The sequence below is a fragment of the Protomyctophum bolini genome (assembly GCF_963924005.1).
Source record: "Protomyctophum bolini genome assembly, chromosome: 15".
Lineage (NCBI taxonomy): Eukaryota > Metazoa > Chordata > Actinopteri > Myctophiformes > Myctophidae > Protomyctophum > Protomyctophum bolini.
The window spans coordinates 363,978-380,320 of NC_137876.1; the positions used below are offsets into that span (position 1 = coordinate 363,978).

Consider the following 16,343-nt stretch of genomic DNA (forward strand, 5'->3'; position numbering starts at 1 on the left):
TGTAGCTGGGCGTGTAATGTTATATCTATCATTAAAGGTGTAGCTGGGTGTGTAATGTTTTATATCTATCATTAAAGGTGTAGCTGGGCGTGTAATGTTATATCTATCATTAAAGGTGTAGCTGGGTGTGTAATGTTTTATATCTATCATTAAAGGTGTAGCTGGGCGTGTAATGTTATATCTATCATTAAAGGTGTAGCTGGGTGTGTAATGTTTTATATCTATCATTAAAGGTGTAGCTGGGCGTGTAATGTTTTATATCTATCATTAAAGGTGTAGCTGGGCGTGTAATGTTTTATATCTATCATTAAAGGTGTAGCTGGGCGTGTAATGTTATATCTATCATTAAAGGTGTAGCTGGGCGTGTAATGTTATATCTATCATTAAAGGTGTAGCTGGGTGTGTAATGTTTTATATCTATCATTAAAGGTGTAGCTGGGCGTGTAATGTTATATCTATCATTAAAGGTGTAGCTGGGTGTGTAATGTTTTATATCTATCATTAAAGGTGTAGCTGGGCGTGTAATGTTTTATATCTATCATTAAAGGTGTAGCTGGGCGTGTAATGTTATATCTATCATTAAAGGTGTAGCTGGGTGTGTAATGTTATATCTATCATTAAAGGTGTAGCTGGGCGTGTAATGTTTTATATCTATCATTAAAGGTGTAGCTGGGCGTGTAATGTTATATCTATCATTAAAGGTGTAGCTGGGTGTGTAATGTTTTATATCTATCATTAAAGGTGTAGCTGGGCGTGTAATGTTTTATATCTATCATTAAAGGTGTAGCTGGGCGTGTAATGTTTTATATCTATCATTAAAGGTGTAGCTGGGCGTGTAATGTTTTATATCTATCATTAAAGGTGTAGCTGGGCGTGTAATGTTATATCTATCATTAAAGGTGTAGCTGGGCGTGTAATGTTATATCTATCATTAAAGGTGTAGCTGGGTGTGTAATGTTTTATATCTATCATTAAAGGTGTAGCTGGGCGTGTAATGTTATATCTATCATTAAAGGTGTAGCTGGGTGTGTAATGTTTTATATCTATCATTAAAGGTGTAGCTGGGCGTGTAATGTTTTATATCTATCATTAAAGGTGTAGCTGGGCGTGTAATGTTTTATATCTATCATTAAAGGTGTAGCTGGGCGTGTAATGTTATATCTATCATTAAAGGTGTAGCGGGGCGTGTAATGTTTTATATCTATCATTAAAGGTGTAGCTGGGCGTGTAATGTTGTTTCTCTATCATTAAAGGTGTAGCTGGGCGTGTAATGTTTTATATCTATCATTAAAGGTGTAGCGGGGCGTGTAATGTTTTATATCTATCATTAAAGGTGTAGCTGGGCGTGTAATGTTTTATATCTATCATTAAAGGTGTAGCTGGGCGTGTATTGTTATATCTATCATTAAAGGTGTAGCTGGGCGTGTAATGTTATATCTATCATTAAAGGTGGAGCTGGGCGTGTAATGTTTTATATCTATCATTAAAGGTGTAGCTGGGCGTGTAATGTTTTATATCTATCATTAAAGGTGTAGCTGGGCGTGTAATGTTTTATATCTATCATTAAAGGTGTAGCTGGGCGTGTAATGTTATATCTACCATTAAAGGTGTAGCTGGGCGTGTAATGTTATATCTATCATTAAAGGTGTAGCTGGGCATGTAATGTTGTTTCTCTATCATTAAAGGTGTAGCTGGGCGTGTAATGTTTTATATCTATCATCAAAGGTGTAGCTGGGCGTGTAATGTTGTTTCTGTGTCATTAAAGGTGGAGCTGGGCGTGTAATGTTATATCTATCATTAAAGGTGTAGCGGGGCGTGTAATGTTATATCTATCATTAAAGGTGTAGCGGGGCGTGTAATGTTATATCTATCATTAAAGGTGTAGCGGGGCGTGTAATGTTATATCTATCATTAAAGGTGTAGCGGGGCGTGTAATGTTATATCTATCATTAAAGGTGTAGCTGGGCGTGTAATGTTATATCTATCATTAAAGGTGTAGCTGGGCGTGTAATGTTTTATATCTATCATTAAAGGTGTAGCGGGGCGTGTAATGTTATATCTATCATTAAAGGTGTAGCGGGGCGTGTAATGTTATATCTATCATTAAAGGTGTAGCTGGGCGTGTAATGTTTTATATTCATCATTAAAGGTGTAGCTGGGCGTGTAATGTTGTTTCTCTATCATTAAAGGTGTAGCTGGGCGTGTAATGTTGTTTCTGTGTCATTAAAGGTGGAGCTGGGCGTGTAATGTTTTATATCTATCATTAAAGGTGTAGCGGGGCGTGTAATGTTATATCTATCATTAAAGGTGTAGCGGGGCGTGTAATGTTATATCTATCATTAAAGGTGTAGCGGGGCGTGTAATGTTATATCTATCATTAAAGGTGTAGCTGGGCGTGTAATGTTGTTTCTCTATCATTAAAGGTGTAGCTGGGCGTGTAATGTTGTTTCTCTATCATTAAAGGTGTAGCTGGGCGTGTAATGTTGTTTCTGTGTCATTAAAGGTGGAGCTGGGCGTGTCTGCCCAGATGGCCGTCCTCCGGGTGGAGTCTCAGGCTGACGACGACACCAACAGGCTGTACTCGCTGCTCACGGGCTCCCTGAACGCGGACGGCCTGGAGGTGAACTCGGAGGGTTCGCTGACCTTCGCCGCGGGCCGCGGCTTGCACAAAGCCTCGCTGAGCGCGAGCCGCGGGACCGGCCTGCTCGCCAGCGCCACCAACAGCGTCCAGTGCAGCCCGCTGACCTTCGAGAGCGTCTGGGACGCCACGGTGGACGCCAGCGGGGCCTCGCTGTCCTCCAAGTCCAAAGCCATGGCCGAGGAGAGCCGCGGAGAGCTGGAGGTGGAGGGGAGGCTGACGGCCTCCGAGGCCTCTCTGAACGCAGTCCTGAAGGGGTGCGTTGATCTGGAGGCATGCTCAGAGAACACGCTGGATAGCAGACCCCAGGGGTCCAGCGGGGACCCCCAGGGGTCCACCGGGGGCCCTCAGGGGTCCACCGGGGGCCCTATACACCTATATATGTATAATAGTGGCCCGGGACCACCCATGGTCCACCGGGGACCCTCAGTGGCCCTATAACTATACACCTATATGCGCCAGGGACCACCTTCAGCCCTATATATACATATATTTTGGCCAAAATAGCCGATCTACAAGCTCACAATGTGTCGCATCGCGACGCATTGTGAGCTTGTAGGTCGGCTATTTTCTGCCTCAAGGATTTTTATACATTGGAAAAACTGGTGAAATGGGACATTCTGCATAATGACTCATTTTCTTTTCACAGACTGAATGTTTATACGTCACAATCCCATTCAGATGAATAACACGACCTCTGGTGTTATCTCCAGGTACGCGCACGACGCCAGCACCAGGAACACTCTGGACCTGCTCCTGACCCCGAGGGCTCTGACCGCCGGCGCCAACGCCATGGGCTCGCTGCGGCAGATGAAGACGGAGAACAGCCACACGCTGACGCTCACGCTGTGGACGCTGGCGCTGCGCACCAAGACGGACAACTACGCCTGCGACGACGTCTACTACAAACACGACGTCAAGGTCGACGTCAGACCCTTCGTGGCGTCTCTGGACGTCACCAACGACCTGAAGCTGTACGACGCCGACCTCAACCACGAAGGACACCTGAAGGTGGAGCCCGTCAAGGTGGACCTGACGGGGAGCGTGAAAGGATCCTACGGAGACGCGCGGGAAGTCAAACACGCCTACGAGACCAAGTACGAGGAGCTGGCCGGCTCGGTGAAATGGAGCACGTCTGCCAGCCTCCCGGAGGCCCAGCTGAGTCACAGCTGCGAGCTGGAGTTCGCCGGCCTTTCCTCCAAGTCCGTGTGTGAAGCGCGGGTGAACTCGGAGCCGCTGGTGGTGGACGGCTCGCTGCGCGCCGCGGCGCAGCCGTTCAGCCTCAGCGTGGACGGCGTGGTCAACGGGAACGGACGGGTGGAGCTGTTCGGGAAGCACGTCGGACAGGCGTTCGGTAAACTCCTGGTGAAGGCGGAGCCTCTGGCTCTGGCGTTCTCTCACGACTGCAGGGCGTCCACCGTGCACACGCTGCGGGGCGGCGAGACGTCCGTGTACGTGGACAACAAGCTGGACGGCCTCCTGACGCCCAGCGAACAGTCGCTGACCTGGAAGAACAAGAACAACCTGAACGACCACGCCTACAGCCAAGACGTGGCCCTCTACAACGACCCCGAGAAGAGGGGAGCGGAGTTCACGGCCGCGCTGCTGACCGACCTGTTCGGCCGGCTGGGCGCGGCCAGAGAGAAGAGGTCGGAGCCCGAGAAGCAGGAGTTCAACGTCGCCGGTTTCCTCAAGTACGACAAGAGCGGCGACTGTCACGTGGTGGAGCTGCCGTTCGTGGAGAGCCTGCCCCTGGCGTTCGAACGGCTCAAGAGCGCCCTCGTCGGCACCATGGAGTCGCTGCAGGACTTCATCAACGGCCTCGACATGAACGAGTTGATGAGGCGCTTCCGAGCCGCTCTGGACGAGCTGCCCGCGCAGGTGCGCCACCTCCTGGCGCGGCTGGACATGGACAGCAGGGTGAGCGAGGCCAAAAAGACGCTGGCGTATCTCATGGAGGAGTTCTCCGTGACGATGGAGGACTTGGAGCTCGCCATGGAGGATCTGAGAGCCCGTTTGGAGACCGCGCTGACGGAGCTCGCCGTCCGAGTCCGAGAGCTCATCCTGAAGGCCAAGGACTACGTGGAGAGCAGAGAGTTCCACCAGGACGTGAGCAGCGTCCTCTCCGACATCGGACAGGAGCTCCAGGAATTTGACGCGCGGTATCGCATCATTGACTCGCTGGTCAAACTGATCGCCGCCGTCCAGGACATCGTGGGCCAGATGGACGTTCAGAAGCTGGCGGAGAGCGGCGTCACGTGGCTTCAGGACGGCGTCAAGGAAAACATCGTGCAAACGCTGAGCGACTTCAAAGAGGCCGTGTCCGGCTTCGACGTGGGCCAGTTCTTCCGCGATTTGAGCAATCAGATTCTTGACTTTGATTGGACCGTGTACTTTGAGGAGTTATCCTCTCACGTACCCACCTCAGAGATCGCGGGAGTTGTTGACTCGATGAAAGATGTGGTGGTGAACTGGATCGAAGAGTACGAGATCCCCAACAAACTCAACGCGGTGTACTTCTACCTCAGAGACCTCGTCGTCAAATACGATCTGGATCAAAAGTTTAAAGATCTGTTGGACCAAGTGGTGGTTCTGATCAAAGAGTTCAAAGTGGAGGAGACGGTGCAGGCCGTGGCCGACACCTTGAGATCCATAAACTTTGAACTGGCCTTTGACAAAATCATAGGATTCCTGGATTATGTGACGGATCATCTGAAAGCAATCGATTTCAAGCACAGTGTGGACGAACTCAACGAAAGGATTTCGTCCGCCCTGAAGTCCATGAAGGACTTTGACTACAACTCATTCGTCGACCACGCCAACGAGAAGATCGTTGAGCTGACAAACAGTCTCAACGAGCACATTAAGACGTACGAGCTCGTTGAGAAGCTGGAGGCCGTGAGGGAGTTCGTCAGGGAGATCCAGACGGCCGTGGTCGGCTACGTGGAGAAGCTTAAAGACACCAAGGTGGCTGAACTGGTCAGGAGGCTCAACACCATGCTGGACACCACAGCCTACAGCGACATCAAGATGAAGGCCCAGGAGATGCTGGAGGACATGAGGCAGAGGATCGTCCAGATGGACATCAGAGACGAGATGCGCGTTTACCTTGGCAGGGCCAGCGAGTCCTACACCAACATCGTGGCGTACGTTTCCCTTCAGCTGGACAACCTGATGGAAGAGATCCGCAGTCTGAAGGACCACGAGATGGTGGACCAGATCAAGGCGGCCATCGGTGGCGTTCTGGAGGCGCTGAAGACAGCCGAGCTGGAGTTCCAGAGCTTCACCGTCCCTCTCACTGACCTGGCCGTCCCAGCCTTCACCATCAACCTGAACACACTGCAGGACATCAGCATCCCGGCTCAGATTCACGTCCCTGAGTTCACCATCCTGGGTTCTTACACCATACCTGCCTTCACCGTAGACTTTGAAGCCATGAAAGCAAAGATAATTGAGGCCGTAGACTACCTCCGAGAGCTGGAAATTACCATGCCTGAACCCGATGAAATCTTCGGGGAACTAAGAGCTCTCTATCTAAGTATCGACATACCGGATTTCACCTTCCCTGAAATAACACTGACGGAAATCAAGTTCCCAGCCATCAACGTCCCAAAATTAAACATGGACAACTTTGAAATCACCATGCTTCCCATTCCAGATATAAAGCTGCCCCAGATTCCCAGTGACGTTTGTATTCCACTTTTTGGCAAACTCCACGGCCAGTTCAGGGTGAACTCTCCTCATTACATGCTTCTAACGACGGCGTCGTTCGAGAACTCCACCACGGCGCCCAAGAACCAGCAGTTCACCGCCACCCTCACCTCTCAGGCCAAGTCCACGGTCGAGTTCCTCGACCATTCTTTGGACGCCACGGCTCGTATCGAAGCTCCCAGAATGAAGAAGCTTCTGTTGACGGAGACGGTGAAAGCTTCACATGCGGCGTTGGAGTTTGACCACGCAGGCTCACTGACCATCGCCGGCTCCTCAGCCGAAGCTACAGCAAAGACCACCGCCAAAGTTACCACCCCGATTTACTCCGCTAACCTCGTCAACAACCTAGCTTTTATACTGAGTACTGGAGCATCTGCGGCTACGCGAACCGCAAGGGCAGAGCCCAGGGCCAGTTTGATATCTGCCACCATGGACACGATCTACAACCACGACTTGAACATCCCGTCTGCCGGAACGTCCAGTCAAGCGGCCGTGACTCAAAATGTCGCGGCCAAGATCGAATCTGGCACCGTTTCTCTAACCGTTGGAACTGACGGCAATGGAAAGTTGTCCATCAGGGACTACGAGGACGAGGGCACGCACAAGAGCCATCTGGAATTCACCGTCCACTCTGGCACCGCCAAGATGACCTTCGAAGGAGACACGGACAGCATGGCCTTGAAGTCAAAGCAAAGACTAAACGCCGAGGCGGTCGTCTTCAGCCACGTTACCGTCGAAGCCCGAGCCGAGACCGAAGCCCCGTTCGTCAGGAGCAGCGTGGTGGTTCTGAACGGAGAGGCTCACGTCGGAGACCTGAGGGTCGCAGTGACGGCCTCGCACAACGCCGAACTCACCGGGAGGCTGAGCGGATCCGTTTCCAACACCTTTGAGTTCTTGGCCCGTCCGTTTGAGCTGGTGTTGGACTCCAGGAACAAAGGGAACGCAAAGATCCTCTTGCCCCTCACGCTCACCGGCAAGGTGGACCTGCAACACGACTACGGCGTCGTCCTCAACTCGGAGAGGCAGCGCGCCGGTTGGCTGGCCGTGGCCAGATTCAACCAATACAAGTACAGTCACAACATCGTCACGGAGAACAACGAGCAGGAAACCTTCCTCCACGCAGCAGGAAACGGAGAGGCTAACCTGGAGTTCCTGACGGTTCCCCTCGCCGTGCCCGAGATCACGGTGCCTTTCCTGGACGCGACCACGCCGGAGGTGAAGGAGTTCTCCTTCTGGGAACACGCCGGCCTCCGAGACCTGCTGACCACTCCGCAGCAGTCGTTTGACATGAACATGAAGCTCCATTACCACAAGAACCCCGACGTGCACACCTTCGACTTGGACCTGGAGCCGTTCTACGACGCCATCGACCGCAACGCCCTGGTCCTCCGTGGCCAGTTTGAAGAATGCAGAGACGCGGTGGTGGCGCTTCTGAAGGACTCCTACGACCGAGCGAGGGTGCAGTACGCCAAGCACAAGATGGACACGTCCGGCCAGCCGCCTCGAACCTTCACCGTACCGGGGTACCGAGTTCCCGTCCTGGACATCCAGGTGTCGCCCTTCAGCGCCGAGCTGCCCGCCTTCAACTACTTTGTTCCCAAAGAGGTGAGTCTTTGTTTAGATATCTGTTCTTGCTTTAGGTGAGCATTTCCAGCTTCTTTAATCCTACTATAAATGCGCCACACGTGTGTGTGTGTGTGTGTGTGTGTGTGTGTGTGTGTGTGTGTGGTTATATAATGCACGCAACTCGAGACCGACTTCACATTCGACACAGGCGTTCCACACCTCCACAGGGAGTGCAGTGCCCGGTATCGAGTCGGTCGGACCCACGGTTCTCCAGAACCACCACAAAAGGCTCTGCTCAGGCTCTGCCAGTGGGCCTAATCAGCCCAAGTCCCCTCACCTGTGCAATTTCCAGCCTCTGCCTCAGCCAATTGATTGCCATGGCAACCCCACACCTGCCAATTGATTACTTAACCTTTCACAGTCAGTCAATTTGCCCTCTTCAGACAAAGGCAGATCTCCATGTGGGACACACACAGACAGACAGACAGACAGACAGACAGACAGACAGACAGACAGACAGACAGACACAGAGATCTCCATGTGGGACACAGACAGACAGACAGACAGATATAGAGATCTCCATGTGGGACACAGACAGACAGACAGACAGATATAGAGATCTCCATGTGGGACACAGACAGACAGACAGACAGACATACAGACAGACAGACAGACAGACAGACAGATATAGAGATCTCCATGTGGGACACAGACAGACAGACAGACAGATATAGAGATCTCCATGTGGGACACAGACAGACAGACAGACAGATATAGAGATCTCCATGTGGGACACAGACAGACAGACAGACAGACAGTTAAAACGGGTGCTGTGACAAGTTGACAACGGGTATTATTAGGTTCCCACGTTGCATCGTTCTCCAGCAGGCCGTGGTCTGTACAGGTCTAGTGTAACCAAATGGACCCTTACGGCTCTGTAACGTACAGGTCTAGTGTAACCAAATGGACCCTTACGGCTCTGTAACGTACAGGTCTAGTGTAACCAAATGGACCCTTACGGCTCTGTAACGTACAGGTCTAGTATCAGTAATAACTGTATTGTTCGTTAACCCTTTAGGTGAGCACGCCCAGCTTCAGAGTCCCGGCCATGGGCTTCTCCGTGCCGTCCTACACGCTGGTCCTTCCGTCTCTGGAGCTGCCGGTCGTCCACCTTCCCTCCTCGCTGGGCGAGCTGACGCTGCCCGCCGTCAGGCTGCCCGCCGCCATGAGCAGCGTGTCGCTGCCGGCCGTGGGCAACGCCACCGCCGACTTCTCCTTCAAGTCCAGCGTGGTCAGCGTGAGCGCCAGCGCCGGCCTCCACAACCAGTCCGACATCGTGGCACGCTTCGCCGCCTCCTCGGCGTCCGTGTTCCAGATCCTGAACGGACGGATGGAGGGCGGGGCCAGCCTGGCAAGGAAGAGAGGCGTGAAGCTGGCGTCCAGCGTGTCCCTGGAGCACCGCCACGTGGCGGCCAGCAGCGACTGCACCGTCAGCCTGACGGGGAGGAGCGCCGAGGCCTCCGTCACCAACGTGGCCAAAGTCCACCTGCCCTCCCTGGACCTGGAGCTCAACCAGGAGGTGGTGGCGAGCACCAAGACGGAGCCCAGCCTGGGCTCCAAGCTGAGCCTCAAGTTCACGCTCAACAACATGGCCGCCGCCGCGGGGAAAGGCAGCGTGGTGCACAGCCTGGCGTTGGAAGCGCTCACGGGCTCCTCCCACGTCTCTCTGGAGACGTCCACCGAGGCCAAGGCGGACGTGACGATAGCGAACGCTTACGACGTCGCCGGAGCTCTGCTCAACGAGGCCAACTTCTACCTCAACGCCAACGGCCTGCGTTCCACCGTCAAGACGGAGGTCAGCGGCAACGCAGACCGCCGTCCCGCGCAGCAGGAGGAGGAGGAGGCGAGGCGGAGACGACGCGCCGACAACAACAACGCCGACAACGTCTTCAGGTTTGCCTCCAGCGAGAGCCTCGCCCTGGAGGCGTCGCTGCGCCGCGTGTACGCCACGCTGGACGCCGCCAGCGAGAACGACCTGGGCTTCGTCGCCACCAACGGAAAGCAGGCGTTCAGGGCGACCCTGGAGTACGTTCCCCTCGCCACCCTGAAGGCCACGGCTCACCTGGAGGCCGAGCAGCTTCACTGCGGTCTCCTTCAGGACGCGGAGCTGGACGTCTCCTGGGAGAAGCAGGCTCTGAGCTGGAGCGCCGAGGAGAGGCTGGGCCCCGAGGTGGTCCGCGCCTCGAGGCTCCTCCTCTCCAACGACCCGGCCGAGGTCCGGCTGGACGCCACGGCCTCCCTGGAGGCTCACCTGGCCTTCCTGAAGTCCGCCAGGATCCCGCTGTACCAGAAGACCCTGTGGGACGTCCTCAAGTTGGACCAGGTCACCCACGCCGACAGGACGCAGGTACAGAGCTCATTAATCATTCCATTAAACTAACTAACCCGGTCCCTAACCCTAACTAAACTAAGTTAACCCTAACCCTAACTAAACTAACTCTAACTAAACTTAACCCTAACCCACCCACGCTGACAGGACGCATGTACAGAGCTCATTAATCATTCCATTAAACTAACTAACCCGGTCCCTAACCCTAACTAAACTAACTCTAACTAACCTAGCCCTAACTAAACTTAACCCTGACCCAGCCACGCTGACAGAATGCAGGTACAGAGCTCATTAATTATTCCATAAAACGAACTAACCCGGTCCCTAACTAAACCTGTACGGCGACCTTGAGTGCCCTGAAAGGCGCCTTATAAATAAAATGTATTATTATTATTAAACTAACCCTAACTAACCTAACTCTAACTAACCTAACCCTAAATAAACTAACCCTAACCCAGCCACACTGACAGAATGCAGGTACAGACTTCATTTCATTCCACTAAAACTATGGCGAAAAATATTCCTCGACCAGTGCCTTTTTTTCACTGAGGAAAACTGAACGAAAATGAGAACTTTGTCAACAAATTGAAACTTTTAGGGAGAAGAGAGAACTCAAAGGGTTAGTCTCTAACTCAAAGGGTTAGAGAACTCAAAGACCTGTCAGATTGCATGCTGTAAAGTAGCAGATCTACAAGCTCACAACGTGTCGCGTTGCGACACGTTGTGAGCTTGTAGATCTGCTTCTTTACAGCACACAACTAACTCTAAACTAAAGTCATTACAACACCATCAAGGCCTGCGAAAATACCTTTTTTTTTTTTAATTATATTTTTTATCCCACGATTTTGTAACCCATTTTTCACCCCTGTGTCAATCATCTAATGTGATCCTGGGCTCTACACACCCTCCGCCAACCTGGGGAGAGCAACGGACTTGAACTCATGCTTCCTTCATGCCTGAGTGTCCAAGTTGCTCCTTTACACCTGACAGGGGGGGAGTTTCCCTGGTTGGACGTAGCGTGTGGAAGGAACACGTTATTCCAACCAGTTCCTTTCCCCTCCATCAGGCGCCCCGGCTGGCCAGGGGGAGGCAGTTTCGAAAATACGTTTTAGTCGACTCAATCATCTGTAGATTTAGTTGACTAAAAATGTTACGATATTATTCAGTCGACACTAAAACATTTCAGATGACTGAAATATGACTAAAACTAAGTAAAGTTTAATTCCAAAGGAACGTCTACCGGCAACTAAAACTAAAACTATACATGTGCTGTCTGCCTGCAGGTGCTCAACGCGTCCACCAGCCTGGTCTACACCAAGAGCTCCGACGGCCTGGAGTTCTCCATTCCCGTCGCGCTGTTGGAGAACGGAGTGACCTTCAGCTTCCCAGAGGTCACGCTGGGCCTGCCCGGCTGGGCGAGAGACCTGCAGGACGAGAGGGGAGAGAGAGACGGTCCCGAGGGCTTCGTACTGCCTCAGGAGATCTCACTGCCAGCCTTCTATGTGCCGTTCACCAACCTGAGACTGGAGCCCTTTACCCTGGATCTGAAGAACATCAACGTTCCTAAGGTAGGAATATATACATACCTACCTTTTGATCCTAAAAACAATCAATGAATCGACTAATCGATCGATAAGGTTATCAACTATCAATTCATGAATGAATGAATGAATGCATGCATGAATGCATGTATGAATAAATGAATGAATTGATGAATTGATGAATAAATGAATGAATGAATGCATGAATGAATGAATTAATTGATGAATGAATGAATGGACCCTTTCCATCCTTCTACCTCAAGGTGATTTCCACCGCAGCGTTCGATGTCACGCTCCCCGGGATGCCCTCCATGTCCGTCCCCAGTTACGACATCGATACGGAGTTCCTGAGAGGGAAGATGTCCTTCCTGGCGTTGAAGACACCTCGACATGACGTGACCGTGTCCTCCTTCAGCGTCCCCACGTCCTTCAGCCTGGGAGACTTCACTGTGGACCTGCAGGTAAGACCAGAGACGTCCTTCAGCCTGGGAGACTTCACTGTGGACCTGCAGGTAAGACCAGAGACGTTCTTCAGCCTGGGAGACTTCACTGTGGACCTGCAGGTAAGACCAGAGACGTCCTTCAGCCTGGGAGACTTCACTGTGGACCTGCAGGTAAGACCAGAGACGTCCTTCAGCCTGGGAGACTTCACTGTGGACCTGCAGGTAAGACCAGAGACGTCCTTCAGCCTGGGAGACTTCACTGTGGACCTGCAGGTAAGACCAGAGACGTCCTTCAGCCTGGGAGACTTCACTGTGGACCTGCAGGTAAGACCAGAGACGTCCTTCTGAAGGGCCTTGCAAACGTGAAGCGACGACAGGTCTCCTCCAGGTCTGTTGAGGGTCTGGATCAACGACAGGTCTCCTGATAGAAGCATAAAGTGTGTTTAGCAGAAAGCCTGACGTGGCAGGAATGGCCACTAGTGGCCACTAATGGCCGGTCCACTGAAAATACAGATTCAGTAAATCCTGTATGATAAAATGTGGACACACACATGTTAAATACGCTTGCGTTGCCTAAATGAACTATAGGCACGTTTTATCGCTCCTCGTTCTCCACACACCTCTACACACCTCTACACACCTCCACACACCTCCACACACCTCCACACACCTCCACACACCTCCACACACCTCCACAACCCACACCACACGGCCTTCAGCCTGGGAGACATCACAGTGACTGTCTGTCTGCAGGAGATCGTCAGTCACCTGTCGGACGTAGAGATCCCGACCATCACCATCCCGGAGCAGAAGGTGGAGATCCCGGCGATGTCCTTCAGGCTGCCGGCCAGCCTGTTCATCCCAGCCTTCGGCTCTCTCTCTGCCACCGTCTCCGTCTCCACGCCCGTCTACAACGTCACCTCCACCGCCGGCCTGGAGAACAAGGACTCCAGCCTGGTCAGCTCTCTGAAGTCCATCTGCACCTCCACTATGATCTTCATGGAGTATGACCTCCAAGGTGAGTCCATCTGCACCTCCACTATGATCTTCATGGAGTACGACCTCCGAGATTATTGGTTTTAAAGTTTGATGTGTCTCTACAGCCTCATCCACGCTTGGTTTTAACGCTTTTAATGTTTTATGTATCTTTTAATATTTTTAATGTTCACTACGTTTTTTCAGCCTCATCAACGCTGGGTTTTGACGATGGAATCACCAGCTTCGTCGGGAAGATCAACCTCATTCACAGCGACGTCAACGTGGACTGGCAGCATGTCTTTGCACAGAACTCCAGGTCAGTGCTCACTGCTCAATGCTCAATGCTCCAACAGATGGGTCAAATGAACAGAACCACTGCTCCAACAGATGGTCAAATGATCACAGAACTCCAGGTCAGTGATCACTGCTCACTGCTCACTGCTCCAAGAGATGGGTCAAATGATCACAGAACTCCAGGTCAGTGCTCACTGCTCACTGCTCCAAGAGATGGGTCAAATCTCACTACGGTAACGTGTGTGACAAATCATATGACTTTGACTTTGTAGGCCAGAATGCAACATTACAGCTTTTAATCCTGAAACTCTTTGACTCAAAGTGTTGCTCTGGGTCCAGATTCTAAACCCTTTGACTCAAAGTGTTGCTCTGGGTCCAGATTCTAAACTCTTTGAATCAAAGTGTTGCTCTGGGTCCAGATTCTAAGGACCTCTTATCGCTAAACTCTTTGACTCAAAGTGTTCTTTGCCCTTTTTTTTGTTTTACTATTTTTAAAACATTTAAAATAGTTCAACTAGCCGATCTACATCCACACGTTGAGAGCTTGTAGATCTACAAGAGGAGATGAGGAGTTTATTATCACTAGTGAAAATAAGTGTTCTGTAGGGAGTTATATACAATTATAGTTATTATGTTGAATTGTCATTATTTCTTCTCTCTTTAGGATGAAGCGTCAAACATCTTCCACTAATGCTGTGTAAGTGTTTATTTTTTTTATAATTTAGCAAAAGCACAAACTGAAGTGGTTCATTTATGTATTTATTTTTGTAATAATAATCTAAATTAATCAGTAACTACATTTTCTAATAGTTATAGTGGAATAAAAGTACAATATTTGCCTAAAAGTATTGAGTGACTATAGTACTGTACTTGATTAAATGTACTATAATATTAAATATTATATTAGTTACTTCACACAACTGAACATGTGTGTGTGTGTGTGTGTGTGTGTGTGTGTGTGTGTGTGTGTGTGTGTGTGTGTGTGTGTGTGTGTGTGGAAGGCGATGCTTTCTGTACCCGTGATCTGTATCCTGAAGCACTTGTTGTAGAGTTTTCTCAAGTTTGCGCATCCACTATTGTTTGTGTTCAAGACATTTCTTGTAAAATGTGAATACAAATAAAGATGTTAAATGTGTGTGTGTGTGTGTGTGTGTGTGTGTGTGTGTGTGTGTGCGCGCGCGCGCGTGCATGCGCGTTGAGCAGAGAGTCTCGCCACACGCTGAACATCGACCTCACCAGCCCGACCTTCGCTGACGTCAGCGTCCGCTTGGTGTCTCGTAAAGACGGGATCACAGCCTCCATGTCGTCTCCGTCCTCCGGCTTCCTGGGACTTCATCTCCAGAGGAGGTCCGCGACCCAGCTCTACGGGAAGGTCTTCTGTCGTTACCTGGTAAATAAATACCCCCTATGACAGCATCTCCATAGATAGATAGATAGATAGATAAACATTAACATATCTCTCCCTGCTCTCCAGTCGACCCCAGAGAAGGATGCAGACCTCCTGGTCCTCAAAGCCACTCTGAGGAACGCGGTGAAGCTGAACGTGCAGAGCTCGTGGAACCTGGAGGTTGTGCAGCACATGTTGGAGGGTCTGAAGGAGAGGCTGCCCGCCGTCACTGACGCTCTGCGCCGCTTCATCAACAAGTACCACCAGGACCACTTTGGGTTCGACCTGAGCCGCGCTGGCATGAAGATCAAGAATGCTGTGAGTACACAGTTCAGTACGGTACGGTACAGTACAGTACGGTGCGGTACGGTACGGTACGGTACGGTACGGTACGGTGCGGTACGGTACGGTACGGTACGGTACGGTACAGTACAGTACAGTACGGTACGGTACGGTGCCGTGCCGTGCGGTACGGTACAGTACAGTACAGTACACAGTCTGTCCTGTTGGGGACAGCCTTACTACATAGAGATTAGAAACAGCAAATAGACATGTTATGTGTCATGATGACACATTCTGACACAAACATTGATATGTGAGATTCACAGGTTTTTGGGCTTTGAGGTGCTAGCCCCCCCCCTCCTATATACAGCTGTAATCCAACGCCATAGAGAGAGTAATAAAGTATTTATAATGTAATCCAGGTATCCAACGCCATAGAGCGAGCGTACCACCGGATCTCCTTCAACTCTCTGCAGAACTCCATCCTACATCTGGCTGAGAGAGGCAGGGAGATGGTCCTGTCAATCAACCTGCAGGTATATACTACTAATACTACTATTATACTACTAACTATACTACTAACTACTAGTGAACAGACTGTGAAGACGAATATCCTTCGGGACAATAAAGATTATTACTATTACTACTACTACTATAATTATGTTGATCCTTCCCCATCCATCCTTCCTCTTCGATGTCTCCCTTTTGACTGATAACCTGTCCATTTAAACTCTAGACGGGCCTGTTGACTGATACCTGTCCATTTAAACTCTAGACGGGCCTGTTGACTGATACCTGTCCATTTAAACTCTAGACGGGCCTGTTGACTGATACCTGTCCATTTAAACTCTAGACGGGCCTGTTGACTGATACCTGTCCATTTAAACTCTAGACGGGCCTGTTGACTGATACCTGTCCATTTAAACTCTAAACGGGCCTGTTGACTGATACCTGTCCATTTAAACTCTAGACGGGCCTGTTGACTGATACCTGTCCATTTAAACTCTAGACGGACCTGCCCCAAAATTATTAGTGCAGCCGTGCCCGGCGAAAACTAGAGTTCTCAACAGGCCCGAAAATAAAGGCCCAGTTGCCTTACCTGGGCCCTCATCAA

The 16,343-nt window shown here is 50.7% G+C and overlaps 1 protein-coding gene across 1 annotated transcript in view; it reads left to right on the top strand.

Annotated features, from left to right (window-relative positions):
• Positions 1-16,343, top strand: part of apoba (apolipoprotein Ba) — a gene marked incomplete at both ends in the record, with an annotated part of 68,614 nt that overhangs the window by 47,825 nt on the left and 4,446 nt on the right. The window contains 10 exons of the mRNA XM_080783370.1: positions 2,504-2,991; positions 3,352-7,954; positions 8,994-10,322; positions 11,588-11,872; positions 12,109-12,612; positions 12,877-13,306; positions 13,471-13,582; positions 14,764-14,950; positions 15,035-15,265; positions 15,652-15,765. Of these exons, the coding sequence (XP_080639496.1) occupies positions 2,504-2,991; positions 3,352-7,954; positions 8,994-10,322; positions 11,588-11,872; positions 12,109-12,612; positions 12,877-13,306; positions 13,471-13,582; positions 14,764-14,950; positions 15,035-15,265; positions 15,652-15,765 (8,283 nt within the window). The remainder of the gene's footprint in view (positions 1-2,503; positions 2,992-3,351; positions 7,955-8,993; positions 10,323-11,587; positions 11,873-12,108; positions 12,613-12,876; positions 13,307-13,470; positions 13,583-14,763; positions 14,951-15,034; positions 15,266-15,651; positions 15,766-16,343) is intronic.